General features: G+C 33.7%; 3 protein-coding genes across 7 annotated transcripts in view; 1 reads left to right on the top strand and 2 right to left on the bottom strand.

Annotated features, from left to right (window-relative positions):
• corn (microtubule-binding protein cornetto) overlaps positions 1-13,737 on the bottom strand; it is an 84,575-nt gene extending 70,838 nt beyond the window's left edge. The window contains exon 1 of the mRNA XM_088259564.1: positions 13,354-13,737. The gene's annotated coding sequence lies outside the window, so the exon portion shown is untranslated. The remainder of the gene's footprint in view (positions 1-13,353) is intronic.
• Positions 13,738-13,907: 170 nt separating this feature from the next.
• On the top strand, positions 13,908-18,370 carry LOC148309722 (MICOS complex subunit Mic10-like). 5 transcript variants are annotated; one of them, XM_088259555.1, is made up of 4 exons: positions 15,301-15,589; positions 16,532-16,703; positions 17,857-17,940; positions 18,019-18,370. In XM_088259555.1, exons 3-4 carry the CDS (start codon positions 17,868-17,870, stop codon positions 18,228-18,230), a joined length of 285 nt encoding a protein of 94 aa, XP_088115681.1. In that variant the 5' UTR covers positions 15,301-15,589; positions 16,532-16,703; positions 17,857-17,867; the 3' UTR covers positions 18,231-18,370. The 5 variants fall into 5 exon arrangements, with proteins under 5 accessions (XP_088115682.1, XP_088115681.1, XP_088115680.1 ...); XM_088259554.1 differs by having other exon boundaries at positions 16,521-16,703; XM_088259556.1 differs by lacking the exons at positions 15,301-15,589; positions 16,532-16,703 and adding an exon at positions 13,908-14,049.
• Positions 15,710-17,592, bottom strand: Pop5 (POP5 ribonuclease P/MRP subunit). The gene is made up of 2 exons (XM_088259550.1): positions 17,457-17,592; positions 15,710-16,367 (listed from the first exon to the last, which is right to left on the bottom strand). The coding sequence occupies exons 1-2, from the start codon at positions 17,474-17,476 to the stop codon at positions 15,932-15,934; spliced, it is 456 nt and encodes a 151-aa protein (XP_088115676.1). The 5' UTR covers positions 17,477-17,592; the 3' UTR covers positions 15,710-15,931.
• Positions 18,371-22,759: the final 4,389 nt, after the last annotated feature.

Raw genomic sequence — 22,759 nt, 5'->3', positions numbered from 1 at the left:
CACAATGTCTTCAGGTTCTCCGCGTCCTATGTGTTCATACCATTTCAGTTGCCTTTCCTCTACCTTACTATTGATGCCTGTTACACTCGGCTTCCAAGAATGCGTGAACTTGTTATTTTGTCTCCAAGGGACACGTTATTTTTTTTCTTCAGTATCATTAGCATGAAGCTAGTGGTACTGAAAAGAAAAGTTATTAATATTAGTTTTTTTACCGAATAGAAATTAACCTTAAGTCATAATGAACTTTTTTGAAAAACAAAAAAAAAACACATTGGATTGCCAAATATGTAAAAAAAATATATAATTTAATTACAAATTTCTATTTCTTGAGAAAATTTCTATTTCTATTTCTTGAAAAATCGATGGGCCCTACGGATAATTTTACGAAAATGTAAATCATAAAATATAAATCATCCAAAACTATGATTATTTTTATGTACACTGCATAGTTCACGCGTTATCTTTTCTCTACAATTCCAGCTCTGAAAACCACATCATACTAGAAGGATAAACATCTGAATAACACAATTTAAAACGGTTTCTGGTTCGATCTTCACGACTTACGGCATAGTTAAAAATAATAACCACATGACTTGTTTAGTGTAATTCTCAATAACACATGTGCGCCATTTTTCTAATGTATTAACATAGCCTCTCGTATAATTAGCTAGCGTTATTTTTTGGCACCAAATACTAGTAGACGCGTTGAAAAAATACTGGAACAGAGTTAATTAAAGACGACTCCAAACGTGCTAGAAACAAAACTAAAGCATTGTTACGATAAAACTTTCCGAACGGACAATTTGATGAATTAGTGTGGATGGAAGCAAACAGTAACACGACAGAACGAAAGCGTTGCCATTAAGATTCTCCACTGATTTCGAGTGATTCAGATATAGAATACATCAAAGGGCTGCTGCTACCGGGACGAATTGGTCTATAAACTTCCCTATTTATTGATTCCTTAACATCTCTTGCCCAAAGTGCATGTGCCTGCTATACCTCAACCGGGGACTGCAATCCCGCAAAGTGGGATACCCAATCTAGCGGCATCCCGCTTTATTTCGGCGCGTGCGGGGTACACGCGACATTCGCACGCAAGAAGAGATTTTCAGTGGCTGTAGCGGGTTTTGAAAAAGGGGAAAAATTGGTCAAAATAGTTTTAATATAAATTTACGCAAATCAGTTTCTCTCATATATGTATGTGATTATGTGTACATTCGTATTTATATAAATTAGTGCTTTAAAAAAAATATTTTTCAATAAAATATTTCTCCGCTTTGAATAAAACCCTACCTCTTACTTTTTTCTTTTAAAAAATCAAAATCACGAAAAACGAAATATCGGAAAATGAACATAAATAGATTTCTAATATTTTTTCTAAAGTTTTTTTGTATTTAAATACTTTTAAGTACCTACATCAATCCTCCAAGAATAAAAAAAGTAATCAAGTGCTGCGATTTTCAACGAATAAAGATATTAATATATTTTGTAGAGCAGTTTTGTAGACAGGCACCTAGATGGGTAGACGCTTGACTGTGAAACTGACGTCACGGGTTCGATTCCCGCCAATTGCAAAATAAATTCAAGAAAGATTTATTTTCAATTGGTCTGGGTGTTTGTGAGGTATTTTTCACATCTAACATCCCCATCCTTACTATCCTACCTGCAGACAAGCATCTAAAATAGACGTTTTGCGGGTTATTCCTTCAAAAAAATCTAGTTTCAAAGAAATTCTGAAAAAAGAACGTGTAATTTTATTTTTGTGCCATTCCATTACATGAAGTATTTTCGTCTGGAACTACGAATATGTAATGTATGTGTATATGGTAGTTCAAAAACTTGCATGTATGTAAGAATACAAAAAATGTACGAAATCCCAGGCAGATCCCGCGGGACTGAAAATGGGATTGTAATATCTAACCTCAACCTGCGGAGGTGGGACTCACAAGACAACCGCCACAAGCCAAGCCACACGCCACAAGCGACCAAGCCGCATGTCTCATATCAGAAGACTTTAACATGAAACGGAAGGCGGATCGGCGTTTGTGGCAGGAGCCAGATTGAATAACGGAGCTAATACTTCACTTGCCGCACTCATTTACCTGGAAATGTCCCATGTTGCGACCAAAGCCGGCATTGAAGAGAAATCGTGTAGATTAAATCTAAACATCGGTATAATAATATAATTCAAACCGCTAATTGCAATGGACTGAGACGTGGAAGGAAATGAATTGTAACATTAGACAATCATTTTCTATTCGAGTTCACTTGACTTGTAGCTGTACAAATATAATGCACATCATAGTAAAACCAATGGGATTTCTGATGAAGAAACGTCGCCGTCTTTAAGTGATTTATTAAGTGCATTCGACAGTTGTCTTTGTCACAAGGATTCTATGTTTGATAATTATACACTCATACTAGCTGTAACCGGCCGCGCATTGCTGTGGCTCAGTTTGCTCAAATGGAAAACAGATAAAATATAAAGCACATGTTTTTAATATGTTCAATTTCACAATGCAATGCTGTCAATAGTATTGGGTGAGTCGCTATTGCGTTCAACAGATGGCGCTGCCATTGCATGAAAAACCGTTTTACCTGTCACAGGTATATTTGAATACAATGTTGAGTTAAAGTTTCAAAGCAATGGAGTCAGAACAGAAGAGTGTGATGTTCCATCCTCTCTGCCTCCCCCTGCAGTGAAACGGCATGATGGTAGTAGTAATAATATAAAGCATTGTCGGCGATTTTATTAGTAGAGACGACGCAACTGACGCCGACTAGAGAAAGTTTGACTAATCATAATACCCTCGGGCCCCAAGTCAATCAGCAAGGACAAACAGCATGAAAGTAATTACAACAATCATATATCATTTTGCACAATAACCTCTATTAACCAACTCTCGCACTAACCCCGCCTCCAGTAGCCGTGAAGATTACCCACGCTCGCGAAATACTAAGCGCACACTCGATTTAACCCCGTTCGGGGCGACCCACGCACGCTAGAGCTACCCAGAGTGCCGAAAGTGCCAACATGGTGCTGGCGATGTTCGGGGCGTGATTAATGGAGAGAGAAGTGTTGCTCGATAGCGGCTGAATGCACCTCGTTGCAATATAGCCGAGGTGTAACACCTGAACCAGCTCGGAGTAGATAGATGGATTCTCACTGCAGAAGGTTCAGCATTGCGTTGGCAGAAACAGCGGGGTTATTAAACAGTCATTTATTTTACATTGAATTTCAGCGTGGCTCGGATACGTTTACAAAATGTCCCAAGAGGAACAGTGCTCTTTAAATAACGCTTTTGTTTTCAAAACGATATATTTATTTCTAAGGAAAACTTATTTTTTCAATTAAAAAAAGGTGTTTTAAGCAAAAAATGCAATTACGTTAAGTGTTATATGGGTTAACATAAAATTAAGTTACGGGCTATTGATTATCTCGCCTTAAGTACATATTTCATTGTGACTGAAAAAGCGAAATATATTTTTGACCGAATTCACCTGATAATAGATCTTTGTATGAAAGTCTAAAATCTCTGTGTATTTGTTTGTATTAACTAACTAACTAACCACGCCGCTTCTTTCGGAGGTAGGCAGAGAGAACGCCACATTCCTCTGTCTTTCTTCGCCTATTCCTCATTCATGTATCTTCTCGTGAATACCCGCCGATCATTTTTGACTTCTGACCCGGGTGCTTACGACATACCTGATCATGCGAAGTTTTCCTCAGTCTTCCTCTGCTCTTCATTCCAACTACATTCGCCTCATAAATTTGTTTTGCCGTTCTTTCCTCACCCATTCGCTCCACATGTCCAAACCACCATCTCAACACACCTTTTTTAAATTTTCTCAGCCTTGCATTTTTCCTTAGTTCACCGTTCGAACAACTATTATACATCGTTTTGCCGTATCTATATAGTGACATTTAAAACGTTTCTAAAAATTATTATCAACAGATAATAATTAAGAGTTTTATCGCTACCACCCAGTTTGAAGAGGAAATTCAATGTTTGAAATACTATAAACGATTCAACAGTCATCGTCTGGAGACGACACTTCACGTCGACATATTTATGGAATGAAGGCCGTCTCCAAAAATGCGAAAAGCGCCGTCATGCTTCTGAACACTGCGTCAAGATATCAATCTCATTAATTGATTCGGCAGTCACTTTGCGGTAATATCTATACATTTTTAAATTGAGTTTTACTAGGTAAATACCACTACTTCTTAAAATCTATCGTGGAAGGTATTTCGATGCATTGCGCATAATTTTCAAACACCGTATTGAACGGAATTGACCAAGTAAAAATTTAATTAAATGTATTAGCGTTAGATCACAAAATTTACAAAAAAAATCCTTAAAAAAAACTAACTTACCATCATGCCGCTTCCCCGCAGGGGTAGGCAGAGATAAAAGAACGCCACACCAGTCTGTAGGTTGATGTGGCGTTCTTCAATCAATCGGATGAAAACTTGGCGTGATTAAGTATTTCAAATACTCGAAAGTGGTCAGTCAGGTCGGGAGTCGGAATAATTGGCGTGTATGTATAGGAAACGCATGAATGTTGAAGAGGTGAAGATTGTGTGCAAAGACAGATTAGTGTGGCGTTCTATTATCTGTGCCTAAATGGCGTGTTGGTAAATTAGTTAGTTTTTATAAGAAATTCCTTTTAAATTTTGTGGCCTCCTAACTCCTCTAATAGATTATAATATTTTTACTTGGTAAATACCGTACAATAAGGTGTTTGAAAATGATGTGGCATACATGGAAACACGTATCACAATAGATTTAAAGAAACATTGAAAGCTGTCCCACCGCATTCCCAGATCTGATATAGAAACATCTAGGCTTCCTGACAGACCTACTAACTCATGCAAAGCAATTTTTTTTGATTGGCAGTGACAGTGATATTGAAAGCTTTTAAATGTAAATTCACAGTAAAATCGGGATACAATTTTATTTTGTTTCACATTTTCAATAAATTTCGCAACTTAGTAAATTTTTTTTTTTTAAAGAAACATCAATATTTATCAAGTAAAACTTAAATAGAATGATAGTTAAGAGAGAGAAGAGCGCACAGGATGACGCGTTATTACGCCACACGACGCGTAATACCGTGTGAGTGAGGAAGGTTATTATGCGCTTCCACTGCAGGGTAAACGAACTGCAGCTGTAGGGCCGACCGGCACCCACGAGGCCCGAGCCGCGCGCCGCGGTGACAAGTCGGCCGGCGCGCGACAACTGGTCGGAGAGCTTTCTTCGGCCCTAAAAGGAGACTTGCATCCTACTTCCTTGTGCCCGATTACTCGAAGAAGGGAAAATCGAGATTCTGCGATAAATGCAGTAACGGGCAGTCCATTATTGATATCTTATTTGCAATAAGCGTTGCGTGTTTATTTATTTATTGGACAATTTATATAGCGCCGTTTTCGTGAGAAATTACGCCAAGGGCGTTTATACAATTTACAGTAATTTAAACAACATAACCAAATGCAAATATATTATTTATTAATTCGACATTAACTTTCTGGAATGACATATTGATTTTTTATCAAAATTAAACTATTGTAATAAACCACTTAATGAGTTTTATTTCATTAAACACGACTAGTTTTACTTTTCACCTAAAGATGATAACATCTGTTAGTTTTCGAAACTAGTCGTGTTTAATGAAATAAAATTCCTTAAGTGGTAAACCACTTAATGAGTTTTATTTATTAAATAAAATTGCAAATGAGTAATTTTAAAAAAATACTAATTTTTAATATTTCGTATTTACGAATTTGATCAATATATCTTGAAGTTTCAAGAATTTGAACAGTATGGTTTTCAATCATGGATAGACTTGGTGAATGTTACACGTGTGTAAAGTGATCACTTAAACCAGTCTATGACGGTCATAAGCCCTGCAAATGTTCAGTCTTCCATCTACGATGAGATGTCAAAAATAGTATAATACCTATTTTTAATATTTAAAGCCTTTTTACTTTGCGGTTAGTCATTTATACTTCTGTATTTTCTTACAAAAATGTTAGTCATGTTAGTACATGACCACTCATCGAGATTTTCATCTACCGGTGTCGAGACGTACCCGTCTCTTCGTCAGGACAATCACTACAACAGCATGCAAACAATGCTACACGTCACTACCGTAGCACTATTTGCACACTTACAACTACACAAAATGTTAATTACACGCAATTTTGGTCGACCCGAGGACAAACAAGGCGTAATAATATGAACTTCTACAAAATAATCACTACCTCAATCAATAAATTCCATTTAAGTTAAATGAGTCTTTTGGTTCCATTCGGTAAATTTACTTTTATACGCTTCCCCGCAGGGGTAGGCAGAGAATAGAACGCCACACCAATCTGTCTTTGCAAACAATCTTCACCTCTTCTACATTCATGCTTCTCCTCATACATACCCTCTGATCATTCCGACTTCTGACTTAACCACTTTCAAGTATTTGAAATACTTGATCATGCCAAGTTTTCCTCGGTCTTCCTCTGCTTCTATTACCAACCACATAACCTTCACAAATATTAAGACAAGATTTAAGTAAAACCCGGCAATGTATCGGAATAGTTTCAACAGCCTTTAAAAGATCTAAAAAAATCTTCATCTTATTCAGCAGATGAGTAAAGTGTGCGAGTCTATTAGCGTCAGCTAGCAGTCCCCGCGACATGTACGCGGTAAAGTGCTTCCTGAATTATAATGGACACTAAAATACTCCAGACACAGGTCAACATTATGCGAGGAATCCATTAACTTTACTGTGATCATATCCGTTTAGGGTTTAGGCGTTTCTTCAAAGGATTAATATACCGCTCAATTACTCCATACACATCGTGATACGAGTATGTTTTTACTGCCTACACCGGTCATAATGCGAGTCTCTTTTTACGCGGTAAAGATAATATATAGTATAAAAATATTTTTGATTACTCTACAAAGCCATTTTCGTTAAACATTATTAATTTATTTATTAGTTTTTACAATATATATTTTATTACTTCATGAACGCCTCACTAGACAGAATCCGCGAAGAGACATTTTATAAAAATAAGTTTTATATTGAAATTACAAATGAAGAAGAATATGGAAGTCTGGGCATTTATACGGGGCTTACGATCATCATGGGTTGGTTAACTTGATCACTCTATACACGTGTAACATTCTTCCCATGATTGACAACCATACTATTCAAATTCTTTGAAGTTCTATATATATGGTTCTATTTTGAAACAAAGTGCTTGAATTACTAGAATTTCACTAGAGACATCTATTGGTAAGACGAAAGAAGCTTTTATTGTGCAGAAACTCTTTCAATCGTATATGAGTTTAGCACAGTGAGAAATTGACAAGTATTTAAATCCCTCTGTAAATCGAACCCGGGTTCTCCAGCATGGTAGGCAAATGCGTTAACCACTACACTATGCAGACTGACAAAAGAGTCTCGAACGTGACAATAGCTTTATTTTCTACGGTATAATAATTATTATATCGGATCGTCATGTCCGCTAGAAAGAGTCAAAAACAGGTTAGTATTTTATAGCAATTGTATTATAATTTATGTTTGCCAATATGCCTGATGTTTAACAACGTTATGCAAACAGAAGTTACTATGTAAATTGGAAGCAAAAAGGAAATGAATTCCGTAAATACAATGTTATCAGTATCGGCTGTCGACGCACAAAAAAAGCAACAGGAAATTTACCGCGTTTCAATTATTTGCTAAAATCCAATATACTCGAATGATAAACTACATAAGCTCTACTTATATGTTTCTTCGCATTTACACAAGCTATCAAGGGTGAGTTAGGGCGATTCTTCACCACAACTTGAAGCAAAACTAAAAACAAAATTGTTTGCTAAATAATTTCCACAATCTCCTTTTCCCCAATAAAATCACAGTGAAGCGCCCTTAGTGAGGTAGTATTTTACGAAAATGGCACTATATAAATTATCCAAAATGGAAATTAATCTAAAGAATTGTTACTCTAACTATTACACAAGAAGCCTATTTAATTATCGAGAACCTAAATTAAAATGAAATAAATTAATAATTGGGTAATGTAAATGGGTAGATGCGAAATATATCGTGTCATTCGGCCTTCTCACTCACGATAGCCACGACGTAAGGCAATCAGCCAAAAATTTATCGTATTATTTAATAAGGAATTGTAAAATGTGTCTTCGGCACTAGAAATCCATTGGGGTCATATTATTGTAAATTTTAAATTGAAACGATGATTTTTTTAAATAAGGGAATAACCCGCAAAGCCTCTATTTTAGGGGCTTGGCTGAATGTAGGACCCTAGACGGATTTAAAAAAATGCATATTGAATTTATTTTGCATTTGGCGAGAATCGAACGAATCGTTTGCAGTCGAGCGTCTAACCAACTAAGCCACGGCGCCTGCTTTAATTAGGAAAATAAATATGATTAGTATAAAAAAGGTCAAAGCGAAAGCTTACAATGCAAAAAATAAAACAAATAAGTATAACCGGAATTTCCCATTATTCTATTCGGATTTTGTCATATCGCTCACTCCTTTCAAGAACGTCATAAATCAAAATATTTGATTTTTCAGCAGAACGTTTTTAAAGTTTAAAAATATAATACAATGTATTAAAAATAAATATCAAGCCACTTATAGAACTTTTTACTGTGCAGCAGATCTGTTTAGGTAGAACCTGAAGGTTTTTCTCCGTTTGAAAAATATTTAGTATATTTAAAAAAAATAATTAAACAATACCTTTTCTTCAAAATGCAAAAACAACACTTTCTGCTCTGTAGCGGGTAAATATTAAGTTTAAAATATGCCTCTTTTGCTGGGATATAGTACATTTTCTGGGCATTCCAAAAACATGCACAACTGAAAATTGACGATTTTTGATTTATGACGTTCTTGAAAGGAGTGAGCGATATAATCGACAAGCCACAATATATCATTCAATAAAACTATAAACGTACTTATTGTTGTCGTAAATCTTGATCAAATCGCTATCTTTGAGCATAAACCGCGATTAGCGACCATATGTAAGTATGTGCGCATATAAACATTAAAAATGCCGGCGTTGATAACGTGAATTACAAAATGATTTCATCACTATCGTGTGCAATTGGATCACAATTATATATTTTTTTATGTCTGATGTGTGCATCAGAACTCGAGAATTACGTTTACTATTAAAGAACGATGAAATTAAATATCAATTAAGTTTGAGTTGCGCCAACTCTTAAAAAACTCAATTATAATAAAAACGGGGTTTGCAGGAATGTCCATATTGATTTTGTTTTTAAAATTTACATTACGATGTGTGATGGTAACACTAAAATTTTAGAACCACAGCAGGGTGGATATAGTCCCCTATGTGCACCCAGTGGACGATATCATTAAGACCCCCTTGACTGGCTACCTTCTTTTGTTTTATTCTTATGTATACCTACTAGTTGTAGACGCGCTTATACGGCTTTTTACTTATCGAATAATATTTTATTTAATGTTTCCGCATTCACTTCAGGACCTGAAGATGGAAGCGTAGCTTCCGAAACTAGTCGTTAAAATAAAATAAATACATATAACTCAAGTAGTAAAAAAACAAGCGTTTTCTTTTAAATTTTATCGAATAATAAATGTGTGTCTTCTTCAGTCTTCTTGAAAACTCAACTGGTAAAGCAGAGAAGATGGAAAAACAGATTTTCCATATTAGAGATACAAATCTAGTCATGTGCGAACTTTGTAGGTGTTCGATTCTTTCACAATATATATTTCCACGTCGTATTATAGGCCAATTACAGTATTGATTCCACGGAAAGGGGTGAACACTGAGGGGAGACAACGGTATCCTAATCCTAAGAAAATGTACCTACATATAGAATTACAAAATACAGGTGATCAGACAGAAAAGGCTTAGTCCACACCAACATACTTCAGGCTGCAAGAAATGGATAACAATAGATTGTTGAAAATTTTCAGCCAAACATTTGTTCATAGCAATTTGTATGTGTTTTGCATTCTTTGGAAGATATTATGAACAAACAAGTGTTGGCGTTATACATTTACTGTACGCAAAAAATGCAAGTTAAAAGTAGGTGTATACTAATAATTTTAATTTTGTTGTTTATATTGAGCAAGGTTTGATGAAAATCATAAACGCTTTGCTAGAGCGAGAAGCCGTATAAAGAGAAATGTACGAAGGTTCACTATTATTATGGAATGCCATACAAAATTTTCTAGATTTTCTTATAGTAAATTGTAAAGTAATCTATCATTTGTAAATAATTAAGCCGAAACAAACTCATTAATTTTAATAAAGGTTTAAAATTATCATTAAAGTGTACTCGAATTGCAAACAGATTTAGCTGTCGATAATTTTTTTCATTGTTGTAATGGTTTTTGCTTATTTGGCTAATAAGTTTGCCGACTACTGCAATAGCAGATAATGGAATATCAATACAGGAGAGATCGTTTAGGAAACTCGAATTTGTGAGAAATCTGAAGAATATGTAGTTTAGTCTTTATCTCCAAGATTACACTCATAATCCACAAATGACAGTGTCCCAAACGTGGATTGCAGCACACAACCCTACGCAGATATGAGCACAAATCGCCTACTCCTTTCAAGAACGTCATAAATAAAAAAACTTGATTTTTCAGGAGACCGTTTTTAAAGTTTAAAAGTATAATACAATGTTTTAAAAATAAATATCTAGCCACTTATTGAACATTTTACTACGTAACAGATCTTTTTAGGTAAAACCTGAAGATTTTTTCTCCATTTGAAAAATATTTAGTTTATTTCAAAAAATAATTAAACAATACCTTTTCTTCAAAATGCAAAAACAACACTTTCTGCCATGTAGCGGGTAAATATTAAGTTAAAAATATGCCTCTTTTTCTGGGATATAGCACATTTTCTGGGCATTCCGAAAATATGCTCAACTGAAAATTGACGATTTTTGATTTATGACGTTCTTGAAAGGAGTGAGCGAAATATTTAGTCTGGCTATGAGATGTGAGAGAAGTCCTCTTTAATTTCAATAACCTAACGGACGAGACGATATTCCGGATGAAACGTGTAAAGTTCAGGAGCGGGAAGAAAATGGCGAATATCAGCCGACGCAATCACGAAATGTTTCAACACCTGGCAACAACTGCTGGCAGTTTTCAGTAGGTACTCGTAACTTGTAACCTGCCATACATGTGGAGTATGAAGCATAGTATATGGTCGTAATTGATTACATCGAATAGTACCTAAAATACATACATATATCGTATCGAATAATCGGATGCGTTCCTTTTATGGCTCCGACGCGGTCGGACAATAATTCAACATTAATACTTTTTATAATAACTCGTAAAAATTATAATTATAAATTGGAAAATCATAAAGTTATTGCTTCAAATATAAATTATATTAATCCTTTAAATTTTGTGCATTACAAAATTATTAATTTCAATGCGTACATAACATATACCTGTAAATAATTACAAACAAAAATATTCAAACAAAAACATATGGGAAAAATTAATACAAATCAAAAATATAACATTTCTCACTCTCTCGAATACGTATATCATTTCGCTCTCAAAAATATTTCAAGTTCGAGACTTACGGAAATTTAAAAAAAATAGGAGTTCATTTTTTTCTTAAAAAAATTCATTCCCAAAAATATTTCAATTCAATACTATTTTAAGGTAAGCCTAAGCGACTTGTGTTTGAAAATAGGATTCAAGTTGTGGCAAAGTGGGGGTGGAAACTAGTCCGCGACACTAACCGCGGGACCACAACCCGACTGTATTATTAATGCAGTATATAACTAACAAACCATCACGCCGCTTCTCTGCAGGGGTAGGCAGAGAGAATAGAACGCCACACCAATCTATCTTTGCAAACATTCCCTCTTCCACATTCATGTATCTCGTCATACACACCCGCCGATTATTCCAATTAATGCAGTACCATATTTGCTTTTCATATTACGATTTCTATTCATTAAACTTTTTACGGCTATGTGGTGCATAGGGCACCGCATTGGAACGACGCGGCGTTAACTTGACCGTCGATTACATGAAGGCAGTCTTTTGGGTAAAGAGGTGGAGTTTATTTGAACGGATACATGTGACGTAAATGAAGGAGCTCAGGGTGAAGGTCATTACAGCTACGTGGAAAAGGAAATATAATATGAATACTGTAATAGGTAGGAAAAGGAGAATATCAGTAGAAGCTAGGGCACTAGGGTTGCATACCAGTACTCTAATCGTTCGAGATTAATCTGTACGAAGGATATATGTATTACATGTCAAAAACCCTTAAATCATGAATGGGTGTGATTTTATATACATTTGATTCAATTGATTTTATACAGGTGACAGCTCGGCTGTCCAAACTCAAAACACAGTAAGGGACATTTTTTGTAGTACTTTTTTTTTGCATTTTTGGACTAAGTAGATGCTACTTAGTCCAAAAATGCAAAAAAAAACGTACTGCAAAAAAAATGTCCCTTACTGTGTTTTAAGTTTGGACAGCCGAGCTGTTCATTCGTGAACCATGTTTTATTTTCTACATCAAAAAACAAAAACAATGATTTTTCTTACTTTCGTAATTTAAAAGAAGGCTCTATAACTCGAGAAGTTTGCGATGTATTATTACATGCATATAATTAAATGATGTAAGAAGTAATATTGAAGAAAAAGTCATGAGAATGGTTCAATAAAAAACAAAACATGATATTTCATATTCTCACGAACCTTAAGGTATAAAAAATGAGTAATAAAAAAATGGCTTCATTAATGTTTCTTTGATTGGTTTTTTATTTCTTACAAAAACATAACCGAAGTTTTCTCTTTAATATTCTTATTCTCATATAGAAGACATGAGTTTTTCTTTATACTCAGATTATTAAAATTAAATTATTATTATTGTGAATGTTAAAAATACAATATAAACTGTTAAAACAATGTGGAAGTTCGCTGCCGTTTTTACTTCGAACATTTTGTTTAGCGACAGCGCGCTGGAAGAATGAATGAATGAAATAAAAATAATGGCATAATTCTATCATGTGCATTTACAAGTGTAGCAAAATTATAAAACAACATGAAGACGTTATTTACTCATTTACAATAGTTATTATTGATTGCACAACAATCATCCTCGTAACATGAGTTTATGAACGATGCAAGTGAAATGACTTTCTACAAATTTCCATACTTGCGTGCGAATATAATCTATTACAGATTGATAAATAAACTTGGGAGTTATATGTATAACATAAAAAATACAGCGGTTACAGTTTTTAAAATAATTATTTTACAATTAGTATTTATTATACTTACAATGACCAGTTAGTAGATAGTATATTTTTTTAATCACTATGAACTCAAATTACTACGATAATTATTTATTAAAAAACACAATTTCTGAAGCACCACAGCCAAATGTAAACCAGAAAAGTTTATATTTGTTTGAAAACAATAAAATTAGTTAAATATTCACAAGCACGCGAAAAGGACGAACCAGCGGATAGCGACCGACCCACAACAAAACGCCACAACAATTAACGGTCGAATACAAAACTAAAATGACATCTGGATCTGTATTAGCTTCGACTACGCTTCTGTGGAAAGGCGTTCCTAAGAAGCTTTTTTCACCTTTTGCTCTATCTAGACTACATTAGAGAGAGTGAGATAAAATAATAAAATGGTCCCGCCTTCATTGGGTTTCCGTAGTCGACACAAATTTATTGACAAGAGGATTTGCAGTGTTGCCAAAGAATAATTGAAAAATATTCAAAAAGTAAATAAGAACTTTTGAATATACCTACCTAAATTTAAAAAATATTTTCTTACGTTATACAATTCATAAATACGTGTCCAAAATATTTATGAAAAATACGTATTTTGGTAAAAAAAAAAGTTCATTCAGTGGGAAGCAAGGAGTCAGAAGGACTCAGAGAGGAGTCGGAGCTTGGGGCTAAGTATTCAGTCAGCTGAGTCGTCAGTCGAAGTCGGAAAACTGAGAGTGAAGTGCGGGTGAGCAGTGTTTCCATGACACGAGCGTGGATAAACTTTTTTTATGTTGTTTAACATACGTCATCTTTTTCTATTAGTCCTATTCTTACATAGACTAATACGAAAATTAGGGAACCAACTGAATAATATAAAATAAAAACAAATTTCTATTCTAGCTATCTGAATAGGGTTATTGCGAAGTTATCTTGAAGAAATGGTATTCGCAAGAATAAACTTTTGTTTATTGAATAGTAAGACCTCGGTTTACGCAGAGGAAAATTAGTTAGCGTTGGCAAAGGACACGTTCTAATAAGTCACAATGCTAAATACCATATAACAACATTAAACGGGGTCATGTAAATATTTACATATGAACTAATACTGTTATGATATCGATCGTAAAATAATTCTTATGAAAATATAAAAATCCAGCACATTTTCAGAGACTTTGTGGATTCCCAATACTACCACATAATAATAAAATAGCGGTAATAGGGTTTTTTTTTGAGGTCAAAGGATCTTGCATCCCTTATGTCATAGCGACCATATTAGGTCTATTGTGACCTCCCTCTGTATTACAGCTCACTGCCAAGACCTACGTGTGTCATGTAACTCACGACCTGTTTTGGTGGTAGGAGCTTCACCTTCTCGGAGTCCAGTAGAGGCCTGGCCAGTACTGGCCTCTCAGCACCAGTTCTTGCAAGTTTATCGGCAGCCTCGTTGCCCATGACACCACAATGCCCGTGCACCCAAACCAGCCTTACCGCGTTTACCTCGCCCAGGCGGTTTAGAGCTTCTATGCATTCATAGATTAGTTTAGATCTTATATCAACGGAGCATAGAGCCTTAAGCGCCGCCTGGCTGTCCGAGAGGATGTAGATCTTTTTGCTATAGTATGATCGGCCATGATTGCGCTCATTTTAGCCTGAAAAACAGCGGCGTATTCTCCCAGACAAGTTTGTTCTGTCTGGGGTGGACCCCAAAGATTCCAGAGCCTGCCCGACCATCTTTTTTCGATCCATCCATATACCATACAATGTCTCCACTTCGAAAGGTGTAGGGATCATTCTCTCGCCATGACTCCATGACTTACAAATACAATCAAACTCATTCATCGAAAACATAAGAAACCAGAATTAATAAAATATATTTCAATATTTAGGGTCTTACTCTAGTTTGACAAAGTTCCTACTGCTCAATAGAAAAAAGAAGAGCCATTCCAAAATTTATTTAAAAAATTAATTTGTTTTAAATAAAATATTAATAAATGTAATATCTGCACCATGCTGATATGCTAAATGTTTTCATATAGTTATAATGAAAGGAAGCTTTACCATTTTTATACACAAATATTTAAATTTGTATGGCTATTTTCTGGTATATTAAATTTATTGGCTGTTTAAAAATAGTCAAATGTGACAAGAGTGGAAATTGAACCATTCATCTCTGCCTTGAAGAACAATATTCTCCCATGGGACGATTAAGGCTCTAATAAGTTTTCCAGTAAGGTGAAAAGAAAGATGGGTTTGATGATATATACAATCTGCAGTTGGAGAAAAGGGTATGCATCTGACTCATATTTTCCTTCATGTACTTATAAATTACCACTATACTAACTATGTACATTTTAAGAATTATTTGGTTAGTCTTGAGGCATAGAAAATTAATTGAAAAAGATGTATTTAAGTATAATTTTATTTAAGAATACAAAATGTTTAATAAATAAAATAAAAAATGGTTTCCAGCGAAAATTGTAAGGCCATAAAAAACAGCTCACTTATACAGTTTTTTATTGTTGTTGAAAAAATGCAGCTGGTATTTAATGATTTAAAAAAAAGTTTGCATGTTTTTTTCACTCCACCATTGGATAATTATTTTAAATATGCTAGGAAGGCACCATGAGTTAGGTCATTTCTACATCAGTAACAATTAATTCCGTTATTGCTGCTTTATAAGATTCCTTTTCAGCATCTGACTTGAGCGTAGAAAAAACCTCAATCAATCGTTTCCGCTGATAAATTTGGATAAATTTAAAGCACTGTTTCATTGTGGCTCCCATATACAAAGTTCTGAGAAATATATTCTTCCCTTCGATGGCATTTACAAATGGCAACGAGCTAGCTAATATCCTGTGGGGTCCATGTCTAACTTTCACCAGAGCTATTTTGGTTTTCTCATTGCAATATTTAGTTGTAAATCCAGATTTTATAGCTGCTGATCCGAAATCCCCATGCATCTGTTGTACTTTTTTAGTAATAGCATTATGGAATGAATACGGTTTCAATGGAAATGGTGCATTTTCCGGTTTTCCTGGGACGTTTATTTCAATTACAAAGTACCTGAAAATTAAATAAGTATTGCAATAAAGTATTTATCTTACGCATAAAATTATATATGATAATCTATTATAAGAAAACTGTTTAACCTACTTAGTAATAGAAGCTTTGAGCTTAATCTACACATTAGAATTTTGCGATGCTACATATTTTCAGTGCTTCTCTAGGGCGTGAAAAGCTGGACACTCACCCAAGCTACGCAAAGAAGATTTAAGCACCCGAAATGTGGTGCTATAGAGCAATGATCGAAACATCATGTGTTGAGAGACTTCAAAATGAAGATGTTTTACGACGCTTGGAAAAAGTAAGAGAAGTTAAAGACACTTAAGGAAAAGAAAGGTTGAGTACTTTGGCCTTTTATGTACGATGATTAATAATAAGATATTATTGGTACTCCTTATTCAATGGAATCGCTTGTGATTTCAAGATCTTAAGAATCTCACTAATAAATGCATTAGCTTTCAAACACCACCATTCTATGTGAGAGCACCATCCTGACCTCCTGACCTGTCCGTTCTGAATCTGATAATCCAGAATACAATACAAGCTTATTGCGGTTGATCTCCGCAGTACCATAGAACGGGGCTACTAGAACTTTGATGTGTTACTGCCCAGAATAAAAAAAAATTAAATCTGTATTTGGTCTACAATAATGAACGTATCGACAAGATTCATTGTTTCCCTGACAGGTGACACTTATTGTCATGATACTTCCACGATCTAAATATTTTTTTGTACTGGGCTCAAGTAACACATCAATGTTCAAGTAGCCCCGTTCTACAGTATCTAAAGTATTGCTTTTTAAACTTTTGATCAATTCATATATCTTATCCATTCCTCCTACAATATTTCATATATCTACCCCTACGAGACATATGGTATAAGGATAGTGTCTCATCGCTATCTGGCGCCATTTTATCGCTCCTTTTCAAAAAAAAAATTATTAAATTATCACACTTTAATTTCCACAATTGTATCACATATATTTAAATGAATATAAACTTTACTATATAAAAACATGAATTAATAATCTACTTTTCGAGACCATCTCGATGGAGATAAGAATACTAATTATTTATCAAAACATAATACCTGTTTTTAAACCGAACCATAATAAATATTTTTTAAATAAAATATTGGTGGTAATTGTAGGTTATGTTTTGCTTTATCAATTTGTTTTTGGTGCATAGAAAAAGAAGTATCTTTTTTTTATGACATTTAATATTCAATGTTGCAATGTTTTATTTTTCCAATAATTAAAAAAAAATGGGATACTGATGTATTTACTCATAGACAATTATTTCCTTTGATAACCCATGTTTACGGACTTACCAATAGAAGCATCCTAGTTGTCAGACTGTGACATAACCGGGGCCATATTTATGAAAAATTGAAGGTTATTTTTCGTTCGATAATGTATTTTATGCAATTATTTGTGATATATTGTGATAAATATCAATAAAGTATTTAGAATTAACCTTTGTGTATTCAGTTTCAGCCACGATGGCTGTCAATTCCGAAGATATCCTCGGTAGAAAATTCGACAAATGTCTTACGGACGGAGTCATTAAATTAGGTAAAATTAAACTTTACAGATAAATTTTTAGTATGGTTTCAGAATGTATAAAAGCGCTAATTTTGATATTAATTTAAGGTGGTGGAACCGCTCTCGGTGCTGTATTTTCCCTGCTGTTCTTCGGGAGACGAAGATGGCCCCTGTTGATGGGTGCTGGTATCGGGATCGGAATGGCATATTCGAGCTGCGAAGTTAGTGTTAATGAAATGTTTAAATCCTCCACTTTAAAGGAAGGCAAAATAAATGATCCAGACTCCGCTGAAATACCTTCAGGTAAAAAACAAAAGTAGAACGACTGCTTTTATGTTTTAAGCTTTTTCGGGATTATTATTGTAGAATCAAGTGTACTTTACCTCTTTTTGTTAAACGATTTATTAATATAAAATGAAATATATTGTTCTGTGAAAAAAATGTGATCTTTTGATTTCAAGGCCAAATCTGTGCAAGATGTATATTATTTGTTTTATTTTTATTATCAGTGAATCTGAAGTGAGTTTATTTATGTTGTAGTCGTAATAACAAATTCCTTCCATCTTATTCTAATGCGCACCCAATGGTGCATATGGTATGGAAATCGTTAATTACATGAAGGTAAGTCTTGCGCTTCAGGTAATGTTAAATAAATATCAAAGTAATAAATCTATATTCATTTTTACCTTCCTGAGAATTGAACTCAGGATAATCGTGCCAACCACTTATATGGAGGCGGACAAGTATTAATTTATGATTTGTTAATTTCATATGTATATACTTTGAACAAATAAGAAGATATTTCTTAAGTTAGGGACTGACCGGAGCATTTCGTCGTAACGTAACGTCGTAACATCGCTCGCGGCGAACATCCAAAACTATGGATGGAGCGCTCGGCTCGCTGTACTGACTATACGAATGCTCGCATTGTAACGTGTTACGTTACGCCAAAAATGGCTCCAGTCGGTCCCTACCATTATATCACATAGCCTTTAGTTACACATTTTCTCTGTAAAATATTGAATAGCATCGTACTTCGCTAATACGATAAATCAATATGAGTGTAGTTTGGTAACTGTGTCTAAAATACATATTTATTTTTTTCAAGTGTGACTCGAATCCATTTGTAAATGTGAGTGGTAACCTTGAAAGCTATTTCTAAATAACATTTACACTCTCTGGACAGATTCACTTCAATGACAACACTGATATTTGAAATCATGCTAATCATTTTTACTTATTGTAAAATTTAATTTGAATTAAGATGAAACATATAAAGTTATTATGTTAAATCAATTCATTTTCTATTTTGGTTTTATAGAAATATTTTTCTATAAAACCAAAATAGATTGGTATATTACCTATGCGACAACTATATTTCCTTCAGTATATTGTGTGGCATTTTATTTATGAAGTGACGTTTGTTTTGAAGTTGATGTTTTTAAATTATTTTCTCAAATATATTTCTGTTCGAAGGAACTTCTAAGTAAATTAGGTTTCACAGTTTTCCAATGTAGCTCCAGTCATTTCATAAAAAGGCGAGAATATCTCTGCTGTCTTTTTAAAATCAGCATTGTCTTTGCAGTCATTCTATAGAAGCGTCATATTTACGTTTAAAAAAAAAAAAATAGGAATGATCACCTGACTTACCTTCATAAGGTCATATTTGAGTTAAAACCCCGTTGATTTGTTGCGGTGGTCAAAAGAACTTATTTATGAAAACAATATTTATTAAAATTCTAATTAAAAAACAATAGTAGAGGATTAGTTAATACAATAATTATTTTATTCTGGCTTGTAATACCTAGTCTACCTCCGTAGTGTAGCGGTCAGCGCGTTTAGCTACCGGGCTGGAGGTCCCAGGTTCGATTCCCAGGGGGGTCAAAACAAATATGGGTGATTTTCACTCTCATATTTATATAATATCACCCTGGACTGGCACAAGAAGCGCTGGGCTGATCACCTTGCCTTCATGTAATTAACAATCAAGATAACACTGCTTCGCTATGATGCTGTGGTCTATGCACCGTTGGGTGCTAATAAGGGTTCAAAGAAGAAGAAAGAAAGAATGCTTAGTCATATTTTGTTACAATAAACACATACATATAATATATTAGCTATTCTATGTTTTGCATAACTATTCGTATGACCGTAATTACATAAATTCCATTGATTACATAGTTTTCTTATTTTGTATCAAATTCAGTTGAGGTAAGAATATTCAGTGATTGAAATAAAATGCATCTTGGTTTAAAGTGTTTATTTATTTATTCAATTAATTATTTATTCATTTACATATTTATTTATTATCTTTATTTGTTCAAGATCCTTACATCATTTGCGAGAAGAAGTAAGAATAGAATACAATCATAAGAGTGTAGAAACATTTGAATGTAGATAGATTAAAGGATAATATTAAATATTCACGATCTTATCACAAATCCCTTCTGACTAGAAATACAAACACTGTAACATATTTAGACTAGAATATTCAGCTCCAGTATTCCTCACATCCCGCCCTCCTAACTACAGACTTCAGGTCGGAGATCCATAACCATGTACATTCTTTAGTTACAATTTGTAATCGGTAATTAAAATTTTTCATTTATGAATACTACTTGAAATTGGCAATCAATATCTTCATCATTAGATATCTGCCGTAGTATATACATTTACTAAAAAAGACTATCAAATTGAAAGCTGGTATGTTATAGTATATGTGAAATATGTATTAGGAGGGCGATGTATAAAATGATTAGTTCTAATATTTGGTATTTAGTGATGTCCGATAAACTCTGTGATTTACAAATTAAGTAAATAAAAGGTAGCAGCGAGTGCCTTAGTAATAAAGAAGGAAGTATTTATTTTAAAGCTATATTCTTCTTAATTTAGGTTATATTTGAATATCTCTCGGAAGTATGGCTCTAATGCTTAATTACGGCAAGTTTTATAAGCGCTACTTTTGATTATGTCGTTAAAACTAAATTTAGTTATAAATTTGGAAAAATGTAAATATTTTGTATAAAGTGCAGCTAAAATTTCTCTACATTTAACATTATCATCATTACATTATACATTAACATAATCACTGACGAAACCTCATATCATTCAATCAAAATGATAATGAATTTAATGTGATTATTTTTGTATAATATTTTGGTTTTATCTAGGTGACATCTACATATAAAATAAATAACATAAAAATACCAAGTAAATGATGTAACAAATTGAAGACACAAGGGTGAATCTGAGAGACATACATACTAACATACATATGGTTAATAAGATAGTAATAATTTATTTATATTCAATATACAAGAATCAAATACTTTCCAGTTCAGACATAAATCAACAGAATCAAACATCTAATCGCTCATTCAAATAACATATTTTTACTAATAAATATTAAACAACATCAACTGATCACAAATTCACATGAATTAAAAACATTTCAAGGTACAATTCTCAACATATACAACATTTACAAAATTCAATACACATATTTTTTTTTTCTTCTTTCTAATAATAATGCAACATTTTAAAGTATAACATAACTCGAACTGGCAGTTATAGGGTCACAACTACAGATATTTTATCTAAATGAGAATACATGCATATTTGCAGTTATGACACTGTAAATGCTAGTATGCAAATATAATAAACGCACACGCGAGAGAGACTATATCTCTCTGTATAATTATTTGTCATCCGATTAACATAACAAGAATAAAAAAAATACAGGAAGTCCTCACTTAACCGACCCGCTTTTATTCCCTCAGACACCTTGAACTGAGTGCCTTTTCCCGGTTGATAACTTAGTCTGTCTAAGTGAGAGAGGTGGTTAAGTGAGAATTATCCGAAATGGGAAATGCTATGATCTGCCATGTTTATAAAGTCAGCTAATAAAAGAATTTATAAAGGAAAAATGCTTTGTATTTTAAAATTTGAGCCGCTAAGCGAGTCTTCGATAGGGGAAAGTTAACATAGAAATTTATTACGTAATATTATAGCATACTGTGTACAAGGTTTTAGAGTTAACTCAATTTACTATAATTATTCTAATTTAAGGTATGTTAAGAATAGTGTCATTATAAATCCAGTGAAACTTTTTAAGGTAATTACCGTCTTTCTTGGTCCCTAATTTGATCTTGACAATTTCCAGTTTATATGTATTACTACTATTCATACAGTGACCGGAAAACAGTATAAAAAGGTATTTGGTATCGCTGTCAAGTATACATTTCTAGTATTTAAACATTACGTATTGCAATTTGAACTAATCCACCTAGAAAGTTTCACTGAAGCTTAACTTAAACATGCAGAGTACTCATTTTTTTTACTAATCCCTTACATGTAGAAACCGGAACTTTAGAATTCAAATGATTGTTTGAATTAATTGAGAAACAAAATAAGAGTTTTTGAGAAACAATAACTAGAGTATTGAATAAGTCAACTCTTAAAAATCTTCCCAACAGGAATGAAAGACCTTTGACATCTTATGTTTCACATCTGCTTTCATTTGTGTTTTTGGAAATTGTCCAAAGTTGTTTTGAGAGTTCCGTTGAATAGGCAAATGGAAGGTGATTCAAACTGATGTTATGAAAAAATCACCTTTTCTAATGAGGTGCATTTCAGTCTGAAACTTTTTTTAAATGACAAAGGAATAAGCGTTACCGTGAAAGGTAAAAATTATTGGTTTATGTTAACTGATTTTTTATTACTGAAAGAAGAAGTGAAGACGTGGATTTGGATGACACGTATCACCATATCAAGATATGATTGACATTTGAAGGAAGAGTTATAAACACCTCTGGATTATTTTTATTAGGGTATTTTATCAGTCAACGTA

This window comes from Brachycentrus maculatus, unplaced genomic scaffold, assembly GCF_059751285.1.
Source record: "Brachycentrus maculatus isolate JH-2025_06_01 unplaced genomic scaffold, ASM5975128v1 h1tg000118l, whole genome shotgun sequence".
In the NCBI taxonomy this organism is placed as follows: Eukaryota; Metazoa; Arthropoda; class Insecta; order Trichoptera; family Brachycentridae; genus Brachycentrus; species Brachycentrus maculatus.
This window is presented reverse-complemented; position numbering and strand designations above follow the sequence as displayed.

Coding starts and splice junctions, on each gene's coding strand:
- Pop5 (XM_088259550.1), bottom strand. CDS start 17,476: ATGGTTCGGTTTAAAAACAG. Junction 16,368..17,456: donor ATGGTTCGGTTTAAAAACAG/GTATTATGTTTT, acceptor TTTAATTTTCAG/GTACTTTGTAATTGAAATAA.
- LOC148309722 (XM_088259556.1), top strand. CDS start 17,868: ATGGCTGTCAATTCCGAAGATATCCTCGGTAGAAAATTCGACAAATGT. Junction 17,941..18,018: donor GGACGGAGTCATTAAATTAG/GTAAAATTAAAC, acceptor TATTAATTTAAG/GTGGTGGAACCGCTCTCGGT.